Source organism: Bicyclus anynana, chromosome 14 (assembly GCF_947172395.1).
Source record: "Bicyclus anynana chromosome 14, ilBicAnyn1.1, whole genome shotgun sequence".
In the NCBI taxonomy this organism is placed as follows: Eukaryota; Metazoa; Arthropoda; class Insecta; order Lepidoptera; family Nymphalidae; genus Bicyclus; species Bicyclus anynana.
The window spans coordinates 1,845,967-1,873,592 of record NC_069096.1 but is presented as its reverse complement, the minus strand read 5'-3'; the positions used below and the strand labels follow the sequence as shown (position 1 = coordinate 1,873,592).

The window sequence follows — 27,626 nt, the reverse complement described above, 5'->3', positions numbered from 1 at the left end:
ACCAGCGGACGCCGTTTGACTGCATTTGATCGATTTTTCCGGGATAAAAAGTAGCCTATATTTGCTCAATATCCTTCTCAATCTTCCAGTGAAAGTTTTGTTTTAAAACCAAAGAAAGTAAAACACACTTACCTATTCAAAAATCACACGCAAACACTTCATTTGTATTTTTATATATATATATTTTTTTTTTATATTTTGGTATATCCTTTAAACATAACCGACATTCTTTTTTCCCCTCCAATAGTCAATTGGACGATAGTCAAACCCTCGAAGGGTCGTAGGTAGGTCGTACGTCCGATATTTTAAACGTAGCACTATCAATATAATATAGAAAGTCATCATCTTAGCAGAGCCCTGGACTTAAAATAGGCTGATAATGACTTAAATAGACTGTAGCTTAATCTGAAATGAAGGTAGTACTTGGTAGTTGTACAATTGTACATATGTTTTCTGTGGTAGTACCAAAAAACTAACCTATCAAATAAATATGTCAAAAGTAAACACAGTTTTCTGTGGAACGTACAATACCCCACATACGACCACTACCGCAACTAATATTCTACAATGGAAAACCCTGTTAGATACTATAACAAACCTGAAAGCTTTTCAACGTTCAGTCGGCAGTCGGTGCCGCGAGCGCGTCCTTACCACCCGCCGACGCCATTTTGTAAAACTTCCCGCCATCTTTACTTTCAATTAGTCAAATTAAAAACTATTTACCAGTAAAAAACATTTATTGTGGTTAAATAAATAGTGATTAAATACAAGTTAATTAACACACAACGGTTGACGAATGGTTTTAACGTTTCACAAATTGTATTGGAAGTCAATTATTGTTAACACATGGAAAAGACATCGATTGATGGTGTCTTGTCTCGTTTAGTTCCCATAAATATAAACACTGTATGTTCGGCTTTTTAATAAACATATATATTTTAATAAGCAATATTTAAAATTTACTTGCAGTTAAAATAATACCTATCTACTTATCCCACAGTTTTTTTTTTATTTTGAGTATATGTTTAACTAGAATAATAGGATCTCAAAGTAAAAAACCGAAAACACAATCTCTGAACCATAGAGGTCGTTAAATAGCACCTACCTATATGAATGACTAGCGTACGCCCGCGTCTCTGTTTGCCCTTAAACCTTAATCCGGCCCAGTTGCAATACTAACTATAATCTACCTCCCTGTCAAATTTCATCTTTGTACGTCATGCGGTTATCGAAATATCGTCATTATTATGTTTCATTAGATTTTGCAATAAATAGGAATAGAAAAGAGTTGTGATAAACAGTTTGTTTGTCGATGACAAGACTTTTCCGGCCTGTAAACTGCACGCCCGCATCAATAAAAATAATTGTTCGTTATCAAAAACATTACCTACAGTTAACGTCAAATTACGCACTAAATACTACAGACTGGAATAGTACAAGATCTGGTGTAAGAAATATATACCCTCATCTGCTATTTCATTGGGATAAGAAATAAATGATAGAAAATATTGACATATTGCACATAGTTAGCCTTTAAAACAGCCTTTCTTGATGAATACTGTTTACCAACAAACAAATTAAAAATGAGGGTATAAATCAATAGTCATTTCACACCTAATAATAATTATAATTAACTTCTTCTTAATTAATGAAAATAATTTTGATTAATAAACTTGGAACAATTAGATATGGTTAATATGTTTTATATAACCATTTACTAACGAACTATTATTACTATTACTAACGAACGAATACTATTTACCAACAAAGAAATTAGAAATGAAGGTAGAAAACGTATGTCATTTCACAACTTATTTATTTTAATTATGTATTTTTTGTTTATAAAATGTTTTATAAAACATTTTAACCATATTATGTAATTGTTCTAAGCTAATTATAGCTGTAGAAGATGTAGTATAGTTAATAGAATATACCCAAAAGAAGAGTATACTTACGCATTTTCTAGGCAAGCACGTTTCACCGTGCTTACCATAGCTTACATCATTAAAAATATAGTTTCAAGTTACGAGTAAAAGTACCTACATATAAAGTACCTATGCATTCAAAAATGTCTTCCCACCCCTGTGACTTGTGGTCGTATTAAAGTATGGCGTTGAAGAACTTGCAGCTGTTTCACATGAACCGCGGGATGGGCTACCAGAACAAGCAGGCTACGCCTATGAAGGCGCCCCCCACCGCCTTGTCAGCGCTGTCCAGGTCTATATCCAAGAGTGCTGACACCTTGGCCGGTACTACTATCACTGGTGAGGCTTAAATCACAACCAATAACTACTGTTTACTATCATCATCATCACTAACAGCCGATGGACGTCAACATAGGCCTCTTGCATGGACACAACGGTCTCGAGCCGCCAGCATCTAGCGGCTTCCTGCAATCAACGGTCCACTTAGTGGGAGGTCGACCAACACTGCGCTTTCCGGTGCGGGGTCGCCATTCCAGCACCTTGGGACCCCCATTCTCGAATTTATGTGGCCTGCTCCATTGACTCGCCGAGCTATGTCAGTGCGTGTTGCCAGTGATGACCTACGGATCCGAGACTTCGTCGCTAACTATGGACCAGTTTACTATAGGTTTATTTAATTCTAACTCGGCTGGGCAGTTTGGGAAATTCCGCGATATCTTCTCGTCCAAAACTCTTCAGTGCCTGAAGACGAAAGTCTTCGAACAATTCGTGTTGCCAGTGACTTCGATGGATTCTGTGACTTGTTTGCTAACTAGGCTGCATAGGAATGCTCAGAATCACTCAGCGGGCGCTGGAACGAGATATGCTCGGAAAGTCTGCATGATCGGAACAGAAACGACGAGAGTAGAACCAAAGTTACTGATATAGCTCAACGAGTCGCAAAACTTAAGTGGCAATGGGCAGGTCACTGTTGAGGACGTTAGGGTCTCAAGGACCCCGCACCGAAAAGTCCAGGACCCAGTCAAGCTTATCTTTAACAAACACGCAAGCAACGAACTTTTACTCACTTATATTTAAGAGACTCTATGTTTGCATTAAAGAAGTTAAAAGAGACTGAATTCTGTACTAAAAATTGTCTTCATTATTGCAGGAAAAGAAATTAAGGCGCGAAAAGCACGCAGCACTGAGCAGCCAGGCACTAATGGTAATCTGCAGAAAGGTGGCAGCTCCCTCGCTCTCCCAGCGCTGGGCAAGTGGGGAGAGGATGCAGAGAGCCTAAGGAGTCGGTCGAGAACCGGCAGGTAAGATAATTTACTTTACATTATTTACACGCTATTTATTTGTATCTGCCGGTTGCAAGCTTTGATATGTGAGATTGTGGGGGTTAAGGAAAATGTTTAAAATTTCCTGGAAACACTTCGTCTCGAATGCTCAACCTTTAAATGAGCCAATTGTGACCGAAGCCTCATAATAATCACCATGAGGAGGATAACAATCATCAAAAAAGAACCAACTAAGCGGTTTTAATTAAGGACCAATTAACGATCTATAGATCGATAACTATGTTGTTGATGGTTGAAGCTTTTCGAAACTGTGGCCTGTGCAATCGCAAACGCTTCGAAAATTAAAAATGTATGCGAATGACATTCGATCGGATCGGATTCATTTTCATACATTTTTTTTACTTTTCGTAGCGTTAGCGTTTACAGAAAGAACCGACGTGTCAAATGGCTCAGGAACAAGAACAATAACGATTGACTTGACAAAGTTATACCTATTCGCCTAGTCGTTTAAGCACAAAATATTATAATGTTCTAGGCATACACTCGTATTATGGAAACCCCGATGAGTAACATACATTAATTTCAATAGTCAAAACTAAAATAAGCTAATTAAAATAAGCTATCGGTTGTTTATTAGCATTTTAGACTAACTCACTTATACACAACTTAGTTGCGCTTATAAAGTACATACGACTATACCTTTATTTATTATATTATTATATATTATATTATTATTGTATATTCAAAATTCAAAACAATAGTGAGATATAATAAGATCGCATTATTAATCCAATCGATTACAAGGGTCTTAGAGGCTAATAACAGGGCAATGCTCTCACATCAAATTACACCTCCCTTAACCTTCCCACCATACACGGAAGCGGGTGAGAGCGGCGAGTTAATATTTAATGGAAGCAATCAATTGCCGCTCTGCCCTAGACACGCAACCACGAGTACATTGCCAACTACGACTATCTTCAAAAACCCTTAAAATTAGATATTAGAATTCACGTGTGGGACAAACTATAGAAATAAGTGTTTTAGCCAACGGATATACGGTTGACCCTAGAGTGTGCGCAAAATCCTATGCAGGGCGAGACGCAAAGGACATGTCCCAAAATGGGCCTTTAATATTCATAATTTTTAAACAGGTCAATAGTATTTTTTACGGATAGAAAATACAAATTGCTGTTGAGAAAATATTTTTTAGAATTTTTGGAACCCGCATTATTTAGATAAATATTTTTTTTGTTTCGCTCCCTGGTCTAAAAATTAAACATAGTCAATACAGTAAAAGTGTTCAAAACAGCCAATAAAAATACCTGCAATTGAATTCATATCCGGTATAAGCTGTCAATGTCATGTTATATTGTCAAATGTCAATAAGAAACATTAAATCGTAGACAGAGAAGCATTATACAAAAAATCCTTAAATTGCTTTAAAAACGCCATACACGAACGCTACTGCGCGAAGATCACTGACAATCTATCAGGGTGTGAATTACAAGTATGTTGCCATGATAAAAATTCTTAAATAATGTTGTCAGCTAATGAAAAAGTACATTTTATTTAATTAATATAAAAAATTCCAAAATTTTTTGGGTTTTTATGTTCTTTTAAGATAAAAATAATTTGTTCTGCTTAGTTGACACTCGGAATAAAGGCCCAGCCTCCATACAAAATTGGGACATGTCCTTTCTTTTTATACAACACGCAGAACCTCGCGGTTTCACCCGCGTAATTTCCCTTCCCGTAGCAATAAGGAGATAAAATATAGCCTATAGCACTCGGGGGTAGTGTAGCTTCTTGACAGTGATATAATTTTTCAAATTGGTTCAGTAGTTTCAGAACAAACAATCTTTGTTCTCTTTATAATATTTATAGTATAGACTAACAGAATCTCACGGTTTCACCCGCGTAGTAACCGTCCCCGTCATTGAAGATTTTTCATAATTCTACATCTATAAATGGTAAAAAGGCATAGAAGTTTTCTTAATATAAATCTTTCCTGTACGTTGAATTATATTTAAAAAAAAATATTAGTGGACTATTTATTACAGGTTTATCCTAAATTATTCGAAAATATTACTAGAAGGGGGTAAAATAGGGCGTGGCGTGTCGTGGGCGTCCGCTAGTTAAAAATAAAACATTAACCCCCTACAATCTCTGTTACTCTGGTACTTTGTTAGACGTTTTTGTGTCACGTGACGGTTTTTGGCAGTTAACACTTGCATAAAATACTTCGTTTCAATACTAGGTATATTCCAAGAAAGCCGTATATTAGAGACTAGATTAAATATAATTTCTTTAATACCTATGTACCTACAATTGCCTACCGCGACATCATTCTTATAGCAGACAGGTACCTATATATTCATTGACATAACATTTTAATATCGTATTGATTGCTAGTTTTTTTGCAAACTGCTTGCTTGTGGACACGTATTGTTGTACTTTACAAGAAATTTCTAACAATTGTATCCTTCAATAACCTTTATTTTGTGTCCAAATGTCATATGAGGGTGTTTACACAAATTGCGGAGTTTTCGGTTATTCTTGTGAAAATCACCAACGCATAATGACACAATTTACACAAATTATGAATCACTTTCCTGTAATACGCACGCAATGGGTTTACTTGAAAATGATAATAATCTTTTATGTTTTTACCTACGAGTAACTTCGATAAATCGGAACACTAAAGCTATTAAGTCTTACTCACAAGTTGGTCCTTAAAGAAAGAGTATATCTGACATGAACGGAGCTTTATTTCTTTTATTGAGACTACAATAATAAACTTCATCATCACCATATCAGCCGATGGACGTCCACTATAGAACATAGGCCTTTGTAGGCACTTCCAAACATCACAATCCTGAGCCGCCTGCATCCAGCGAATCCCTGCGACTTGCTTGATGTCGTCAGTTCACCTGGTGAGGGATCGACCAAAACTGCGCTTTCTAGTGCGGGGTGCCATCGGCTTAACGAATAACCATGTGCCCCGCCCACTTTAGCTTCGTGTCTCGTTGAACTGTGTGGATGACTTTGGCTTTTCTGCGGATCTCATCATTTCTGATTAGATAACGCAGAGGTACTCTGAACATAGCTCGTTCCATCGCCCACTATGTGACTGAGCTTTCTCATGATGCGTAGGTAGCAAGTTTCATGATCATGATTACCTACAATAAACTTAAGCTAATTTCTAATTATTCTAATTATTAATATGCATAAATAGAGAAGGCTGGCGCTGCTTGAACGAGGCCTATGTCCAGCAGTGTACGCATAATGGCTGATGATGAACTTATACTATTTTTCTATATTATTTGGCTATAATTTTGGCTATATTTCGCGTTGAACAGCCAGGTTGAGCCATGTTTGCCAGTGTATGGAGTTTCTTAAGCCTTGTCCTGAACTATTAGGTTTACCTCCGAACAAGTTGTAAAGTCACTACAAACATACCTTATTTGGCTTTTCAAATGTGCTTGTCGAAGACTAATTGAAAGAGATGTATTAGAATTATAATTTAATCACAGTACGATAGATGGCCTTTCGCACGTTTTGTATAATTACCAACTGCTGAAAATGCCAGTCTTCAATCAAATTAAATACATGTATACTTTTTCACAAACTCAAGGCTGTAAACTTATTCACACCAAGCCTTGAGCTATTCTGCAATTATAAATAGGTGACTGTCTGGTGGCCTCACTAATTTAGGTACTCTCATTTATTTATTAGTCCTTTTTCTGAGTAATTAATTAATTAATCGTGGCAATCATTCTCTAGATACTCCTAAAGTTCTCCTGTAGGAATATGGGGATAAAATATAGCCTATAGCACTCCGGGATAGTATAGCTTCCCAACAGTGAAAGAATTTTTCAAATCGATTCAGTAGTTCCAAAGCCTATCCAAAACATACAAACAAACAATCAAATCGTTCCTCTTTATAATATTAGTATTATAAACCTACTTAAAATTGTGCATATTATGTATTCTGTGCATTAAAGGTACCTGTGATAGGAGGGTAGTCAGAGAAAAATGATCACAGGAAGTAAAACTAAAAGAAATTTTAATGATGTTATTATAATTATTGTTTATTTTTTTTAAATAGAGCAACTATACTTAATTTTTTTTTAAATTTAAATCTATCGTAGACGATTCGATTAGTATAAATATATTATACCTACTTGTACTTGCTTAATTGAGTAATTTTCGTCTGTTACCACATGTTACATAACTGCGATTAATAATTTAGTCACATAATACCGCGTATTCAGTTGAACCTTGACATTAGAGACCGCCATTTTGAACGGGAAATAAAACCTCCGTGAGGTTAAGCTGTCACTCAGCCACGAGGCGGGAAGTTGTTTGAATATTCTACGAACTGTTCGGAAATATGGTCGACGATTTACGAGCATCCGTTCTGAAAAACATCGTGTATTTTAACAATGCATGAAATGTTTTTTAATTTATTGTTAGCTTAACTAACTAACCTAGTGAACTTCTGACTACCCAAAAGTTGACAAAACAGATACATTGCATTAACTAATTTCAAGATAAAGGTGAAACTGCAAGGTCCTGCTAGTTAATTATGTGGTAGTTAACATGTTTAAGAGCCGGATGAACCTACCAATGCATAGCTTTAAGCAATGTGTTAAAAATCTTATTTCAATTCTTCTCAGCAGAACCTGCCTTCTGAACCGGTAGTAGAATCTTTAGAAATAGTCAACTGACGTGTCAAAGCCTACATGAAATAAATGATTTTCGGTTTCACCATCTTTTGATAAGTGACGGATAGTCTAACCATAAGTTTTGTTACTTTCTTACTATTGTTGAATGACAAAGACAAATCGTGAATAAGCTATCCGATAGTTTTCAGAAGGTTATGGAACCAGCCTTATGCAGTTATGCTTCACAACCAATTTGAAGCCCTATCAAAGAGTACGAGACTAAATACGGAATAGATCGCAGCGTAGGTACTTATAACTTCCATATTTCCATTATCACATATGAAACCCAGTAAACAACTGGTCCACCTCATAAAATATTCTATTAGAGACAGCCCTTAACATTGACTTTAGCATCAAAATAAACAGCGATCAAAAATGGCTGCCAATGATTACTTTACAAACAAAAGTGTTCTACCTACGTGCCTATGTGTAGATACACATTGATACTAATGTCGATAGTAGCCACGAAAATTAAAACAAAAGAATGGACATGGCTGCTAACCGTCTAATTCTAATCATAGTTTAAGATGGACTAATTTGGAAGAGGTACCTATAATTGGTACTCTCTCTCTCCAATCGGTCCCTCATGACTGAGGATCGTGACGACCTTGGATCCACTTTCGGTAGACTATGTTCCTCCATCGAGTATGGTGGCTGGTCGTTTGGACGCCACTGTAAAAGGTGCGGGCACCTGTTTCCTTGTAAAAGCAATGGAATAAAATAACACAAGCTGGAATGTATAAACTGTATTTCAAATAACTTATTACTCATTCTTAAACAAATCGTTACTTTGGTAGATGGATAATACATTAATTAAATTTACTTCACGCCACTTAATCGCATGTTCGCCTCTTTTTCATAGAGTATATATCACAATACCCTACCAACCTCAGAATAAAACCATAATCATTAATAAACAGTACAGATTAAAACATTTATCTGGAAGAAGGAGTTTTTATATGTTGTCTTATGTATTTATAATTATTTAAATAATTAAAAATCTAACATTCGGCCATACTGACTACAAGTTTGTCCTCAAACTTTGTAAACACAAATAAATTCTAACATTACATTATTATAAAGATTCACTGAACTATGTCTCATAGTATTTAAAATTTTAATTTATGTTTATTACCACAATTCAAACATTAATTCTCCAATAATTTCTAATTATAACAAAAGTGAGTCCCAATTAATCTATTATTATTACTACTTGCTAAATTCACTGATTTACAAGTAGTAAAATTCAATTTTGTCATTACAGATATTTTCTAATTTTAAACCTTGATTTAACAATATGTTGAAACACCCTACAATACATTTAATTATTCTTTAAGAATTAATATAATTATAGTTTAACAGATTTCTCATTCAATATTTACAAATTGTGAATACAGACCTATACAGATTTTGATAGTGATTCTATTGATAAAAATCCAAACACTTAAATTCAGTTAAACTGGTATGTTAATTCTTGTTTTTACAAATTTGAAATAAATTCAATCTTTAATCACTTCCAGATTCAGTCCAATTACCCAAATTCATGACAAAATTGTCTGTCATTTTGTCATTCCTAAACTAAACTAAAAGTTATGTTAATATAAAGTTATAACTATGAAACCTCGATTCTACAGAGACAGTTCTTATAATCGCATTAGATCATACAAGTAAATCATGTACTTTGACGAAAAACAACATCTAGCGAGGTAGGTCTTATGTATGTCTGAGCTTCCAGATGACAAGAGGGAGCTTTACTCTAGACAGAGACTTATTAAATATTGTAATTAACTTAGACAGAGTAGTAGATTAATTTAAAGCATTAAGTACATAGACGATATGTAATATTTACAAATGTAATGTCTTTATCTTCTAATATTTGTCTGAGCTTCCAGATGACAAGAGGGAGCTTTACTCTAGACAGAGACTTATTAAATATTGTAATTAACTTAGACAGAGTAGTAGATTAATTTAAAGCATTAAGTACATAGACGATATGTAATATTTACAAATGTAATGTCTTTATCTTCTAATATTTGTCTGAGCTTCCAGATGACAAGAGGGAGCTTTACTCTAGACAGAGACTTATTAAATATTGTAATTAACTTAGACAGAGTAGTAGATTAATTTAAAGCATTAAGTACATAGACGATATGTAATATTTACAAATGTAATGTCTTTATCTTCTAATATTTGTCTGAGCTTCCAGATGACAAGAGGGAGCTTTACTCTAGACAGAGACTTATTAAATATTGTAATTAACTTAGACAGAGTAGTAGATTAATTTAAAGCATTAAGTACATAGACGATATGTAATATTTACAAATGTAATGTCTTTATCTTCTAATATTCGGCCATCCTTACTAAAAGTTTGTCCCCAAACAACACAAGAATATCATGAAATTATGACATTACTATAATATCAACTATAAATAGAACAATGTTAACAATAAAATTTCATAATTAATTATCACACAGCATCCCATAAGTTATTTAAAAGAATCCAATGAAACTATAATGAAATTCTTGATTTCTTCTATATACTTTTATCATAAAAATGTTAAATAAGAATAAGAGTGATACATATTATAAATAAACATAATGTTCATGTGAAGCTTTTGTCAATCAACTTATCTATTTTCATCATTTCAAAACATTATTTATATTTGTCAAATTCGTCATCATCGATTCATGGCATCTGCACCGAACCCCTCACCACCCAGTCCAGAACTAGTAAAGTTACAGGACTTTGTGATCGTGTTAGACTTCCAGATGATGTGTGACATCTGCACCGAACCCCTCACCACCAAGTCCAGAACTAGTAAAATTACAGGACTTTGTGATCGTGTTAGACTTCCAGATGATGTGTGACATCTGCACCGAACCCCTCACCACCAAGTCAAGAACTAGTAAAGTTACAGGACTTTGTGATCGTGTTAGACTTCCAGATGATGTGTGACATCTGCACCGAACCCCTCACCACCAAGTCAAGAACTAGTAAAGTTACAGGACTTTGTGATCGTGTTAGACTTCCAGATGATGTGTTGCATCTGCACCGAACCCCTCACCATCAAGTTCAGAACTAATATAGTTACAGGACTTCATGATCGTGTTAGACTTCCAGATGACATGTGATAGAAGATAATCAAAATATAAAATCAGATATAAATACATATACATACATTTTTAAACGACTTCAAAAAAAAGGAGTTTATCAATTCGTTGGAATCTTTTTATATTTATTTATTTATTTTATTTTGCTGTGTAATAATCAATAGAGAAATTATTATACAACAAATATATCCATAATCATTCACAAAACAAATAACGGTATATTAGTCGTCATAACACTACTATACTATAATACTATCTAAAATATTATCGATAACACCGGCCGACAAATGAATACTTTTTGAACGTTGTTTTGATTTCAGTAAAAATTATCAGTAATTTATAGTATTTTGAACACAAAAATACCTGCACAATTACTCTATCACATCAATTTTTTTTTACAAAAAGGAAAACAAATTTTACTTTAAAAGCTTCTAACATACAGCAAAAATAACAATATCTTGCTTTCACTATATCATAGGTAGTACCAAAAGGTAAAGATTGTCTTTTGCTGTATGTCCAGTGTCCACTGCCTTAATTCTTCAACACGATTAGTACAAACTGCAGAGTCCACGATTTTATTTGTATTTTGAAGTCAAAATAAGCTACATATTTATTATACATATTTTCCACAAATTTTTCAGTTTTTGCTTAGAATCATAAAGTTTCAACAAATGTAACAAAATATATCTGGACTATTGTGACACTTTATAGAAGACGTTATGTTTATCAGACGTTTTCCAACAACAAAAAAAACCATTAACTAAAATATATATATATTTTTTTTTTAACAAAGGCACTATAACAGCTTATTTCCACGAAACGCGTTACAAATAGGTGTGTCGTTGTTATAACTGAAGTAATTTCTCATGAGAGGTTGCTTAATTCAAAGAAAGAGTGCCAAAACTCGAAAATTTCACTGAAAAATCAAAACTAGCGAATATATTCATTTTACTAAAAATCTGATGTGATATGATAAAATTAGGTCTGATTTCGTAATCAGCACTACAAAATCAGTAGAAAAAAAATAATTATATCTTGGACAACGAAAATCGTGTCGGCCTGTGTAATACATCTATCCTTATATTAAAATTTTACCAAAACACAAATCGTCATCAGTAAGTCATAATTAATGAATAACATCATGGATGTGAGCAAATATTTAAAATATATGTATATATGATATCAAAACTAATAACTCTCAATATAATACATAATTATAATATCATCATATCATAAATAAAAATACTAAATTTAAATCGTGTGTTATCAATACATAGTGTAACTTCTCTCATCTTTGTGATTTGGGTCAACTGTCGAATAGGGCTGTGTTCAACCCAATGATTATCATGAGAATCTCATATATCCCATATTCATCAATCAATATCCATGCATCTCGGATCTGTAATCAAATATTTTCACACAGTATCACATAGCTCAGTCACTTAATCGTTCAGATAAATATCATACTTGTTTGACAAATAATTTAATTTAACATAACTAGCATACCTAGCATCCAAGAGAAAATCAGTCTATAATTGAATGAACCTTAGACCCGGTACATAAAATGAAATAAAATGTTTAACATGTGTTAATCTATCAATTTACTTTAATTCAGACAAAAGACTCTTTCTCTTAAAGAAATGCTTTTTTTTTTAATGATAATAAAGACTTCTTGAAAATATTGCGATTTATGATTGTAATAATTTTAGTATGTAATCCAATCCTAGTAGTTATCACTAGATAAGAAAAGATGATATTTGACTATGTATTGTATAATTATCTTCAGACTACCCCCTTTTTTGTAATAATAGTAGCATAAACCTGTCTTAGACCAGACCACCCCCTTTGTTATATACCTCTAGTTTGCTATCAGAGGTTTTACCTATTCATAAATTGTAGTATATTCTTTTTTTTTAATTCTGTTAAATTTCTTTTTTTTTTTGTTTTGGCTATATCCATTAATTATTTTACTGATGTAATGATTTAAGTCTCTATATTGATTCATACTTGATGCAGACCACCCATCAGTTGCATGCAGGTACCAACAACTCGGTGGCGTGCACTTTGTAGATGCACAAATGTACTGACTACCTAAGGACCGAATACAAATCTATATTCAAAACGTATACCACTTAATATGTTGGCCAAGGAATTTTCTAATTTTTTTTTTTTTTTTTTTTTTTTTTTTTTTTTTTTTTTTTTTTTTTTTTTTTTACCTTTAGTGTACTAGTATACCCTAGTTAAAACCTTATGCACATATCATTGTAACCATCCGAATATATAATTCTAACCACAACCCCATAATAATTACTAATTTTCATAATTATACAAAATGTTGCAATCTAATAAAATGCTAGAAATAAACAAATGAGACATGGATTAAATACACTAGTGTATCTGCAAATAATAAACTGATTGATTGAATCTAAAACAACAGCAATAGTATGGTTAATTTACTTGTATGTAGAATCTATACATCTGCACATGACCATTAATGAAAAGAGAGCCCAACGTCACCCACCCACAAAACTGTCAAAATATGTCTTAGACAAATATTTTACAACCTATTTATGGCAATCTGTGTCTCTTTACTTGAAGTCCATACAGACTGGGCTCTAAGACAATTTGTGATCAATGATATTATTATAATTAATTATTTATTACTCAATTGTCACACAAGTAACTTTTTAATATCACCCTAAAAAAAATCTCCAATTTAATTAATTATAAGATTTCATTAAGATGAATATCATAATATCTCTTAGTACTCTTGTAGATAAGCCGAATATAATAATATTCATGGATAAGAATCATTTACTGTGTTGCTGCAGATTGTTAATAACTGTTCTATACTAAATAGGCTGAAGGCATGTTGTCAACGCTTGAATAGTTAAATAGGTTTTCAAACATAACTACAAATTTATTTTTCAAGAAATCTATCAATCCAATTTCTTAAAAGATTTAAAAAAATTTATATTAAGTACATACAGTAATCTACATAATGATATATCTAAGCAAATCCTATCTGAAAATATTGTAATAGCTGTCTCAAAACTTGTTATCAGGTACCTACATCAAGGCCTAAAATAATACTTGAACCATTACATAAAACTTCATATATTTTTAATTTTTATGTTATTCAGTCATAAAAACTCACATATAACAAATGTATAGTTTGAAGTTACAGGCACAAAAAAAAACAATATTTTAGTTAATTCATTTTAGTCCCATGTCAGCAACGGATGTAATGTAGTTCTATAATTAAGATTTCTCAATATTACATTATGCCAGTGTCCTACATCCTAACAACCCTAGAGTGGTCTGTCTTCATACGTTAATTTCTTGAGCAGTGTGTATGTGTGTGTGTGTGTGTGTGTACTTTTCACTTAAATTATTTTGGTTTCCTAGATATAGTCATCTAACAAAAATGTTTTGACAATAAGCCAGACAAACTGACAACCTATCAACCATACTTAGTTTCACCTAGTGATTATTTATTCTTTGTAATTTTATTTCATATTAGTCACAACTGAATAATTTATGAGGCTGTTTAATCAAAATAATAAAACTCACCAGACACCTAGTTTAATATATTTAGACATCATTGGTATTTCTCATCCGTCAAACCAACAGGATTCCATCTCATATAACTCTGCAGCTAACACCACACATGCATCTTTGTATTTTGTTATTAATTTACACGTTCTTCTCTGTTCTCTCGCAGTTTTTCAAATAATATCCTCTTATGAGTGCTGTTGGACTGTTTGACTGTTTTGCTCATAAATATCGTCAACATGGTATAAGTGTGTTACGTTTACGTTTCTTCATTCTTGTTAGATATTGTAAGCATCGACAACCGACATCGCATAAATACTTTTACCGGGACCAGTGCGGCGTGGTCCCATAGCCGTCAGTGGTATACATACTTAATGGTTGTACATACGTATGATTTTTATCGCATTTCTCGTAATGTAAACCACTGTTTCCCAAATTCACACTTCATTTAAATGCCGTTACATTTTCTTTCTGTAGATCGACTTTAATGTAGGTAATGACATCGTGTTCGTAGGTACTCTCACTTCTGATAAAAGCAATGGAATAAAATAACACAAGCTGGAATGTATAAACTGTATTTCAAATAACTTATTACTCATTCTTAAACAAATCGTTACTTTGGTAGATGGATAATACATTAATTAAATTTACTTCACGCCACTTAATCGCATGTTCGCCTCTTTTTCATAGAGTATATATCACAATACCCTACCAACCTCAGAATAAAACCATAATCATTAATAAACAGTACAGATTAAAACATTTATCTGGAAGAAGGAGTTTTTATATGTTGTCTTATGTATTTATAATTATTTAAATAATTAAAAATCTAACACTTGAGAAGATCTAAAAAAAGAATCAGCCCTTCTGTCACCAGTCGAGGCAACTAGCCGTGGTAAAATGATTCGGAGAATTTTTTTGAATAATAAAATAATAATGAGACTTCTTTCAGTGCAAGTAGCAGAACAGGCAGCTTGGACAGGAGCAACCAAGGCTCCAGTATAACGCTTAATGGGGAGGAAGACAATATCAACGTGGTTGTAAGGTAATATATTTAATAATATAATAAAGAGGGGTTTTATAAGATTGTAGGGGGTAATCTCTGGATCTACATGTTCTACTGAACCGATTTTGAAAACTCTTTTACCAGTAAAAAGCCACGCTATTTGTAGCGTCATAGGCTGTATTTTATTCCCGTATTCACACGGGAAAAGTAACTATGTGAGTGAAATCGCAGGCCTTCTGTTACCTACTTGTAGGTATTTAAAGACAGAAAGCATTGGCTACTAATAACTAACAAACTTTACCATTAGGACATACGAAAAAGACACTCTAATCCAAATAAGATAATCGATTTCTGCTTCTTTGCATTGAATTGCCTTAGAGTATACGAGCCTTCGCCATGAGCGCTCACCCTGTTTTTGCTACTATCAATAAATTAATGTCAGATAAAGCTAAGCACATTAGTTTGAAACCCTTAGTATGTGTTACATAGGAAACTCCAAAACTAATCACTAAACATTTTAATAGAATTGACCCTACTATTGTTCCTTGAGGCACTCCGCTTCTGATTTCTTCCCTTGTCCATTAACATAATGTCAACAAATCAATTTTTATATATATCGAGGAAAACATATATTTTTCATAGTATAACTATTTCTCAAGGGTGCAGAATTAAAAGCATTCTTAGATAAATCGGGTGACAAGCTCTATGAGTATTACGGTAAAGCAGGAAACGTGACATCATATTACTGATGGCATTTTGTAACAAATCTACCAACTTGAAAATAATAGGACTGTAATTATGACCTGGGTAATGACGGTTACAGTTGCGTCCTTGCAGTCAATGCTAGCAGTACCAACATGCGTGAAATTAAATCGTCAAAGTGTAGTACGTACTACTCTCTGCTAAAGTATAGCAAGACGAAAAACAGTAACTTGTTTACATAAAGTATTTTTTTTCTATAAATTGTAACACTATCCAGTTTTTGATACGCCGTTAATACTTAAAATATTTGTGATAGATACATAGTTCCTAAATAATAAACCGATTTTAATTTAGATTTTTGATATAGAATTTTTGTTAGTAGAAGTTTATTTGGTCGAGAAAATTCTATATAATGATCACTGCCTTACTAGACGACTTTTATTTCCACCACCATTAGACAAAGTTTTTTACGAGAAAATATACAAACCACCTTACAGTTTCTGTTTGAATAATGCTTTTATATAAAAATTAACAAATCTCTTTTACCCTGACATTTTGTTCGGTGTTTGATGACGATTTATGCCAGTTCATTGTAAGCCGCATGAAAGAACTTCGTCCCAAAAAGCTCTACCAGAAGCTATTGACAGACTCTTTTGAGGGTTATTTTAGTTTATTTATTTACGGTTTCTTTTCTTGATAGAGTCCGACCTGTGAACGAAAAAGAGCGGTCTCTACAAGAGAGGGACATGCTGGAGTTCCCTGGCAAAGGACAGATCATCGTCAACGGAATCTCGCTCGCGCAGAAACCCAAGCTTTTCTCCTACAACGTGGTGTTCGAACCTGCTGCCACGCAAGTAAGTTATGTAGAAGACCGAGCATTTTTCATACATTCCTGGGTTCATATTTGATTAATGAATCATTACAATGTCCAAATTAGTGTCTTACTAACTAATTAAGTAATATTTCTTGTTTTTTTCCCTTTATGGATCGATCGAAATTGATGGTAGTCAAAATTAATTGGGATAGTTTCACCACCTTCTGAAAGCTTATTTACAAGTTTGTCTTTACATTTTGACAATTACGGTTAGACCATCCATAGATCCACATTTATCAGAAGGTGGTGAAACCGGCCCTAAGTATTTGTTTTCGTCAGGAAGATGTGTTGGAGTACAGCGGCATAAAGCGCCTGCTGGAGATGGCGGTGGAAGGCTTCTCCTGCACCGCCTTCTGCTACGGACAGACGGGCAGCGGCAAGACGCACACGCTCACTGGACCGCCAGGGCTTGTGAGTACCACTGCTTCTCAAGCTGCTGCTTTTGGACCAGAATTTATATAAATAATAGAGAAGAATAGGTGTACTGATAGTGGAAGAGAAAGATATTTAAGAATCCAACTCCATTAAAGTTGAGTGCCTACTTTATGATATGTCCTTGCAGACAGTCGATCGATTTTATTTGCATAACCGAAGTACCGAGGTGTTTTCTTTTTCGTCCCAACATTATATTTTTTTTGGATTCTGCACATAAAAAAGAAAAACTGGAGCCTGTAAGATTACTTTGCTGTCCATCTATCTGTCTGTTAAGATCCTTTATCTCGGGAACGCACAGAGGTATCGAGGTGAAATGAAAACAATAATACTCAGGTCGGGTAAGGGTTCCGTTTTAGTTCCTGTATACGAAGATGAAACTAAAGAATTTAGTATAGACTGAAACATTTTTACTACTTTAGTTTAAAGTTTGTCAGGTTTTGAGCTCCAAAATCCGGGGTCTTTGTGATTTTTGTCCTACTTCGGAGATTTTAGACATAGTAAACCTTCCTTGTGACTACATCGAAAGCCTGTTCTTTAAATAAAATAGGTAAAGAACATAGAAAGGTACCCCAGAACCAGATATGTTCCTTTGTGTATCCAGGATAAATACTGTAGGGATTAAAAAAGTAGCTAGTTAGTAGTTTATTTTTGTGTATTTTATATTGATTATTTTTCTTGCAATTCCATAAAAACAATTACATTGTAATAAAACTTAAAGCTTTTTTATTAATTGCAAGCAAAACAGCAGATCGCGTGTTGGCATACGTAATACGTTATGTCCCTATAACATGCCAATTATCATGACTTTGATATGCTACGCCCATAGACACCTTAATGAAAAGCCAATAGAAATGACTAAGACAAAAGCTATATCAAAAATTATAGTTCCGCTTCCGTTACGTTTTACGTTTGGTCCATTCTTATATGGCTGTGAAACCTAGGTCCTGAAAAATTACTGTGGGGATTAAGGAAAATGTTTATAATCTCAGAGAATCATTTTGTCTCAAATGCTCAAGTTCAGACAAGAGTCAATGATAATGAGGCAGAAGGTTGCCTTTTTCAAACATCTGCAAAGAGGATCTAAGAGATTCCTAGGTTGATCCAAAAGGCAAGATAGACGGAAAAAGGTCATCAGAGCGACAGCGACGTAAATGGGAGTGGGACAAGAGTAACTACAGCCAGCTGTAGTTAAATATTTCTAGAGATCGGAAAGTTTTCTCCACCTGGCCGTCTGTTAACTTCAGTTTAAAAAGGGCAATAATATAATAATGATAAATAGAAATAGGTGCATTAACCGTTAGGCAGAGCGTCTTCCTAGAGGGTCCTGTGTACGCACTATACGTGGAGACTTAGTCATTGTGTTTCGTATGGTGGAAATCAGCTACAAGCATACTACTGGACCAACGAGGCAGATAAACGTTTTTCTTGAATCTTGGAGGTGCATTACCTGTGCGGAAACAACACTCAAAGGATACACGTCATTTCTATTGCCTTGATTTCTATGGCTAACCATGTTACACCAATGGGAAGTAGGTACCCATTATACTGCAGTTCTTTCTTTTTTTACGAAAGATATGCTCGTGCTTGACTACAAATATGCCTCATGGAAAGAAAGAATGAAAGAAAGAAAGAAAAATTCGTTTATTTCGAAATTATGCCACACATCACAATATCTCCAGTACACCATTACATCCAGGACAATACCCTGCGATGTGTGGCATAACCCAGAAAATGGCCCCAGCTCAGCGTAATGCTACGTGACCATTTGAATTTGGACACGTAGCGCTGATTTTCAGTTGAAACCACAGATTGGGTAACGCCACGAACACAGCCAACACAACCTTATAATCTAAACTAATACCTACACTGACGTTAAACTAAAAAATAAACTTAATTATTAAGAAAACAGTAGCTAATGCGGTCTAAGTTGGAGCGCTGACCTAAAAAAATGTGTGTCTACCTAAAACGTGAGAAACGCCGGTTTTGTGTTTCTGGTCCCTGGAAAAGTTTAAAATTAATAAGAAGTTTTTTTTTAATCCTTCGTTACAACAATCATGTTGGTAGATCGTAAAAAGCACCACTTGACGATGAGGCTCATGTTTAAATCGTATACCTACTTGTATCTTTGCGCTTAACATGAAAATATTTGTTTACGTGTAGGTGGAGAGAGGAGCAAGCCCGTACTCACCTGAGCACGGGTTGGTGGTGCGGTCCTTCGTGTATCTGTACCAACTTATCCGGGACCGCCCTGACTGCAATTACATTTTGAAAGCTTCATTTTTGGAAATATATAATGAAAAGGTAAGATTTTTTACGAGACAGTAAACGTTTCTCATTACATTAACAAGTTGAAATATCTTGTTTGTTATCATTTCATTATTTGCCTGTACAGTTTCCCAAAATTAACAATTTTCCACTTAAACGCCAATATTTTGTAGCAGTGTTAATAATTTACCATCAAAGTGATTAAGATCACAAATTGAATAGTTAAATAGTTTGACAATTCAAAAAGCCCATTAATAGATTGTTCTTAATGATTGTATGTAGTAAATAATAAACGGAAAGCTTTTAAAGCTTCGACCAACACCTTATGAAGCTTTTACTTAACTGCTGGATCAAGAGTCGGATACAAAAGGCAGTGTTTCTTGAGACGGCGCATATTGTGAGAAGGTTCCTCACTCTGGAGCCCTGACCACCGGTTGCTTGGGCACTCAAATGTCCCGCAGTGTTGAATTTTTTTATAAATTTTTAATAGTGTTTAGTATTTTATATTTTTATTAACATTGTAAAAATTTAAAAAAAGAGAACTTAGAAATAAATGGGAAATTATTAATAAACGGAAAAATGTTGAGCTCAAGAAATTATACTTAATCGAATTCGAAGACCATGATTTATTGATGGTGGCCTTTATTCAAGTGCCTTACAATTTTTCCTCATGTAAGATATAAGTGTGTTCTGACGACCTCCGTGGCACAATGGTATGCCCATTGGATTTAAATGGTGGTCCGTGGTTCGAACCCCGGATGGGCTGATTGAGATTTCTTAATTTAACCATTGGTCTGGCTGGTGGGAGGCTTCGGCCGTGGCTAGTTACCTACCGGCAAAGACGTACCGCCAAGCGATTTAGCATTCCGATACTATGTCATGTAGAAACTGAAAGGGGTGATTTTCATCCTCCTAACAGGTTAGCCCGCTTCCATCTTAGATTGCAACATCACTATCCGGTGAGATTGTAGTCAAGGGCTAACTTGTAAAGAATAAAAAAAAGTGTAATTAGTGTAGGTGTAATTATTGCAAAAATAATTATTAATGTAGACATCTCCTCTACGGCGTAGGGCCTCCCTCCAATCTTTCCGTAGCTTTCTGTTGCGGACTCTACGCATCCAGCCCCTTATGTGAGAAATGTCTCTCCATCTACTTTACTGATGTCCCCTTTTTATTTTGTACACCCATAGACACGCATTCTGTAATAGGGATGATGACAGTTTTTTAAATTGTATATAAATTAAGAGTACGCTAATAGTTAAGCAATTTTGTAAAAGTAACAAGTTATCTGCGATCATTACTTACGGAGCTACAGGGATTAAAAGGGTCAGATTTGCGGCGCTGCCGCGGATCCCTGAAAAACGCCCCATACAAAATGGTACAAACTTATAACGTCGTAGGCAACTAATGATCGTTAGATTTGTATGGGCGTTTAAACAAAATTACTAATATCTTTGTTATTTCTGCGTTTATGTTTATGGTTCACATATTAAAAAATGTCACATTTAATGTAAGGAAGCTAAAACTGTATGAATTTTCATCTATATACGATAAAATATTTTTAGTAGATTTGAAATTTTATAATCTTATTTATTTTGCAAATATCCAGTCAATCTTTGCTTTTTATGTATAAATTAGTTAAAATTGACCTTATTTACCCGAATGTATCATAAAAATCAATATATTCAAACCTAGTCATCATCCCCATTATTTTGGTTACATGATATAATTATGTACTAAAACCAAGTTACTTCTAGGTGATAGACCTCCTAAATCCGGGCAGCGCTCGAAAACCACAGCAAGTCCGATGGTCGAAGGAGAGCAGGAGCTTTTACGTGGAAAACTTGTTTACCGTGGACTGTGAGGAGCTAGACGACCTGTTTGCAGTGTTAGAGGAAGGTAAACTATTCGTATTATAGCTTGAAATTATACCTACCCAAATCTGCCGCTCAAGCCATTAATTACATATCGATTTTTTCAATCGATAACGCTTTGAAAATTGAATATGACTTTCTAGGAGGTTTAAATTTCCCTAGAGAAAACTCTCGGGAAATTTAAGACAAAAATCTCTCAGACCAATTATTGTATAGGACCTGCCTCGCTAGATGTTACTTTTCTGTCAAAGTATATGGTCAACGATCTAATGCGATTATAAAAACTGTCTCTATATAATCGGTGGTAAATAGTTGTAATCGTGTTCATCGGTTAAAGAGCTCCGTAAAATACCTTTTTGTGTAATAGAATTGTGTAAAAATCGGACAAAAACTACAAGATATACCAAATCTAAGCTCGTTTTCCTCAGAAAATGACAGACAATTTTGTTCGTGACTATGAGTGCGATACAGGTCCTTCTATAATTGGTCTGAGCAAAAATCTGTACATATTTAATCTGTGGCAGGTATGCGCAACCGTGCGGTGGGCGCGCACGCAATGAACGCGCACTCGTCGCGCTCGCACACGCTGCTCAGCGTACGCATACGACGCGACGTGGGCTCCGACCGCGACATCACGTGCTCCACTCACGGCAAGATGAACTTCGTGGACCTGGCCGGCAGCGAGATGACTAAGAGGACGAAAAGCAGCGGCAAGACTTTGGAAGAGGCCAATAATATTAACAGGAGCCTCATGGTATTAGGTAAGGGTTTCATTTAATAGTCCTAGACTCAGGCATAAAATAAAGAAGTCACAATATAACAAACATACACTTCGCGTGGCTGAAGTGCACATAAGTGAAAGCGTACCTTAACCGGGTCCGCTATTGAAATAGGAGTTGAAAGTTGACATCGGTTTTTACGCGGACGAAGTCACGGGCGTTCGCTAGTATAATATATAGGTAAGTATGCGTACCTATATTGTGATGTGTGACCTTGTGACTTTCGCTTTTATATAGAAGATGGCGAGTCGAACAAAATTATGTCGTTTATTAGGTACGTATTTTGTGACGTAGCGAACGTTTTACTTCTAAGCCTTCTGTAAAGAAGATTTGCGATGTGTCTCATTTAATGCAATGTGAGTAACACCCTCTTTTTATCAAAAAATTAATTCTTTCATCTCAATTTATAAACAGTTGTCCTCGACTGATTGACATATTGTATGTACGGATAACTGGATGGTTAGTTAAGTGACGTCATTCTAAATCAAATATGGCGGACTAGAATTTATTATTTTGAATGTCGAATAAATGGGTTTGTTAAGGAGAATACAAACGAATTGTTATGTGTGTTAATTAAAACAAAAACAATTATTTCAACGACATTCTGTAAAATTAGTTAAATGCAATGACAGATTAATAGGATACTGTCTCTACTACCTATGTATTTTAGTAGGTACCTACCTATTAGGAGCACAGTTGGTACATTTCGCTAGTTTTTCTACGGCTAAAGTTCTCATTTACAGGATACTGCATAGCACAGCTAAGTGATGGTAAAAAGAAAGGACACATACCATATCGGGACAGCAAACTGACTAAATTATTGGCAGATAGCTTGTCCGGTAATGGAGTAACTCTAATGGTAAGCACACATTTGACTGAGATTTAACATTATCACTACATAATAAGTGTGTCTGTAGCTATATCTGTGTGCCTAGTGGTAGTTTTCAATGTTTTTATACTGTGACGATCGCGTAATAGTAAACGCGAATTTCTAAGGAATTTAAACAGCGCCATCTAGTGGCACTACTGCACAACTGTTTAATTCCTTACAAATTCGCGTTTACGGTTACGCGATAGTCACAGTATGAAAGCATTGAACCACTAGGCACTCTAGTTGCGATAAACTTTAAAACGACAACGTATTTTCATATAATTTTCGCCAATTAACGGAGTATAAAGTAAAATATGTCTTTCAGATCGCCTGCATCGCCCCAACAAAATCTAATTTGAATGAAACTATAAACACTTTACGGTATGCCTCTCGCGCCAAGAAAATCAAATCTAAGCCTATTGTTAAAATGGTAAGCACTTGGGTAAGGTGTCATTCGCACGTGAGTTTTATTAACGGATGTTAAAAAATGCATATCTACCTACAAATACAACAAATTCATTCTTAAGTATATGTTCACACGACAGCGTTTTAAGACACGACCCATTTAATCGAGCAGTACCTTTTCATTGTGCATTTTCAATTTTCAAAGCCTCAATAGCTCAACGGTAAGAGCGGTCGGTCTCATCACCGAGGGGTGGTGGTTCGATCCCCGCCCCGTTGGTCTATTGTCGTACCCACTCCGAGCAGTCTTTCCCAACTAGTTGGAGGGTAATGAGAACATTGGTCATATTGTAAAAAAAAACATAAAGACAAATATTTGAAAAAAAAATTTGGGCGTTTAAATAGACCATGAATTAAATTAAGATCGTTTCTAAAAGCGCTAACGCTGGGTTTTAACGTATCGCTTTTTTAACTCTCGTGCGAATGAGGGGTCGCACATTTAGCTTAAATAATTTATTTAGTGAAATATAGGGTGGTTTTTAGGGTTCCGAACGTACGTAGTACAAAAACGGAACCCTTATAATCCCCCTCGCGCACATTTTAAGGTCTGTTTGTTTTCTCCGAATGTACTGAACCAATCCAATTGAAATTTGGTACAAATATCAATTCTTATGACCCAAATACAGGGGTGTATCGTGAATAGGTAAAAATTGAATATGGGGGACACTTATGGGGGGTAAGATGAAAAGTTGAAAAAAAAAACTTTTACTAACTTCATCGTGTGATACATCAAATGAAAGGTCTTGATAAGAGGATTTCAAAAATATTTTTTTTTGGAATTAAAATACCTTTTAAGTTATTTAAACAAATAGACGAAAATTGACCCTGCCCTTTTTCTCCGAATCTACTGTATCTAAAATTTTGAGAAAAACGACGAAAATTGACCATCATGGGACAGGTCAGTTTTCAAAAGCATGATAGATTAACAACGTTCGGAACCCTCGTGCCGCGAGTTCTACTCGCACTTGTCCGGTTTTTTTATCACTGTTTCGTCTCTACCAGGATGCCAGAGATGCGCTGATATTGAGTTTGAAGAGAGAAGTGGAAGCGCTGCAAATAGAGAATCAGCATTTGAGGACCGCTGTGCAAATTCACACGGACTACAACGGGGATACTGATAGTAAGTCATCATTAGATACTTATTTACTACTAGCGAACGCCCGAGACTTCGTCCGCCCTTAGACCTCTTTAATCCAGCCCTTACAGTAGTATCACTATAAAAATGGAGTAACTTCTCCCGTTTTCCCAACATTTCCCTTCACTGTTGTGCTCCTATTGATCGTAGCGTGAACAAATATATACCTACTATAACCTGCCCAGGAATATGAAGCATAATTGTATCAAGTTTCGAGAGTAGTTTTTGTTTCTATAACGAACATATTGACAGACAGACAAATATTTTACTGATTGCATTTTTGGCATCAGTATCGATCACTAATCACCCGCTGATAGTTATTTTGGAAATAATATTTCATGTACAGATTGTCCGGGTTTTTAATTTCGGCGACCTGGCGACCCTGCCTAGATGAAATTAATATGTATAATTGTATGATATTTTCATTTTCAGGTCAAAAGAGCCGCAGCACGCCTCCGCCAATAGAAGCCAACAAACTCTACCAACTGCCGCAGAAGGAATTAGTCGAACTGGTTCAACTTCATATGTCAGAGAACTCGGCGCTGAGACAAGAGAATACAGAGTTATTCGTCGTCAGAGATCAACTATTGAGAGATCACGAACTTCTAAGTAGAGAAAACGAACGATTGCTAAAGAAACTCGAAGATGTTAACTCGTAAGTAAAAATGTTAAATTTACAGAAACATTTAATAGAATCATATCTACTATAATTAGGTACCTGTACCTACACAATTTTTGGTCGTTTGTGGTGGTTTGTTAATTGGCAGGCTAATTTAGTAAAATTATAAGAATGTCAGGGTATATTATTATTACAGTAATTTGATATTTTGCGTGTTTTCAAAATTTCTATATTTTATAGGACTTTATTTGGACAAAGCTGATGATGTTCAGGTCAGTAGAGCATAAAGATGCATGGCAATCACTGCATGTAATCACAAAATAAAAGTACCTATAAATTAACCAAATAAATTATATCCAATTAAAAATATTTAAAAAATCACAATCACATTTTCTATACTAATACTTTCATCACAAAAATATTTACTTAAAGTATGTAGATTAATTATTTAATGTTTCACAAAAGCAAATACACAAAAGAAATGAATTCATAAATCTGTGAACAATTTTTTTTTATTTTATTAAATATTTACTTTTACCTACTTACGGAAATTACTGGCAAAATTCCGTTTTTTCCGGGGTAGAGGTAGGCTAGGGAACGATAGGGTAGGGGTAGGGTAGGGATATGGAAGAAGTGCACATAAGTCAAAGCGAAGTTTGACCGGGTCCGCTAGTAGTTTCTAAACGAATGGACCGATTATGATGCGGTCTGAATTATCATTATCTCGTTTCCTACTTCACATAAGGGTTTTACTAACTTTCACGATTCGATTAATTTCAAATTTGGTGTAAGTCAAGTGTAATGCAAGTCATGCTAACGTTAAAGCTTCAAATAATCCGCAGGATACTGCAGAAAACCATATAACGCAATTTAGGCTTCATAAAATATTAATTATTCATTTATGAAGGGGTTAAGTAAATGCATGATCGAGAGTATCTGTTATTCTTAAACATGCATTTTATTCGTCTGAGCATGCAACTAATAAATGGAATTAAGGAATGTGTAAACTGAACTATGTATGACACTGAGCAAGGCAACACTAGCCGTCTGTAACTCTATAGTCTATGTATTCTGTCATGCTGAAATATTTCTTCTGCAGAGTGTGCACCCGTTCTCCACTGATACCAGCGAGAGCGGCCTACTCCATCAGCAGCAGTACTGGAGTACCGGATATTGATATTTGGACGAACCACGTCGGCTCTGCTAATAGCACTCTTAGCGGGGGCAGCTAGGATTAAAACTAATAGACAATTTCTTCTTTACTAAAATGGCCATAGACAATCACTACCAATTTAAATGACCTTTTGACCTCTCGGTTGTAAAAATGTAAAATGTTGAATGCCTTGATTTATAATCCTGAATTCGATTTCAATCTACAACACATAAGCTACTAATACCGCCACTCTAGCACCGTTAAGAGTGGCGGTGGTTAGTGGTGACTTGCCCGCCATGGTCCAAATTGGATCATGGATGGAACATGGGGCAAAATTTCAACTTTCATATAATAATGGTGATCTCGCCACCACATGCTTTCACTATTACATTTTTATTGGAAATAAGAGTAAACGTTCGTCATTATCAACCCATATTCAGCTCACTGCTGAGCTCGAGTCTCCTCTCAGAATGAGAGGGGTTATGGCAACCACGCTGGCCCAAAGCGGATTGGCAGACTTAACATTCAGAGAATTCTCTGTTATGCAGGTTACATCACGTTTTTTTTCCTTCACCGTTTGAGACACGTGATATTTAATTTCTTAAAATGCACACAACTGAAAAGTTTCAGGTGTATACCCCGGACCGGAATCTGAGGCAGAGGTCATATCCACAGGGCTATCACGGCTTTGAGTAAACATTACAATCATGCAAAAATAGGAAGATTCGCAGAATTGATTAGAGCAAAGCATTTTTTTAGATCAAGTAGGTCTAAGTATAGTTATTGGTTTACCTCAACGAACTTTTAATCTAAATAAATTAGAAAAATATTGACAATACTTAATTGATAG

General features: G+C 34.8%; 1 protein-coding gene across 2 annotated transcripts; it reads left to right on the top strand.

The window, feature by feature from the left end:
- The first annotated feature begins 1,980 nt into the window (after positions 1-1,980).
- Positions 1,981-27,553, top strand: LOC112057915 (kinesin-like protein KIF12). 2 transcript variants are annotated; one of them, XM_052885386.1, is made up of 14 exons: positions 1,981-2,264; positions 3,076-3,226; positions 15,554-15,646; positions 17,010-17,163; positions 17,463-17,594; positions 19,779-19,919; positions 21,641-21,782; positions 22,282-22,518; positions 23,280-23,395; positions 23,733-23,837; positions 24,872-24,989; positions 25,437-25,659; positions 25,864-25,895; positions 26,723-26,857. In XM_052885386.1, the coding sequence occupies exons 1-13, from the start codon at positions 2,108-2,110 to the stop codon at positions 25,883-25,885; spliced, it is 1,791 nt and encodes a 596-aa protein (XP_052741346.1). In that variant the 5' UTR covers positions 1,981-2,107; the 3' UTR covers positions 25,886-25,895; positions 26,723-26,857. The 2 variants fall into 2 exon arrangements, with proteins under 2 accessions (XP_052741346.1, XP_023954295.2); XM_024098527.2 differs by lacking the exon at positions 25,864-25,895 and having other exon boundaries at positions 1,983-2,264; positions 26,723-27,553.
- The last annotated feature ends 73 nt before the right edge of the window (positions 27,554-27,626 follow it).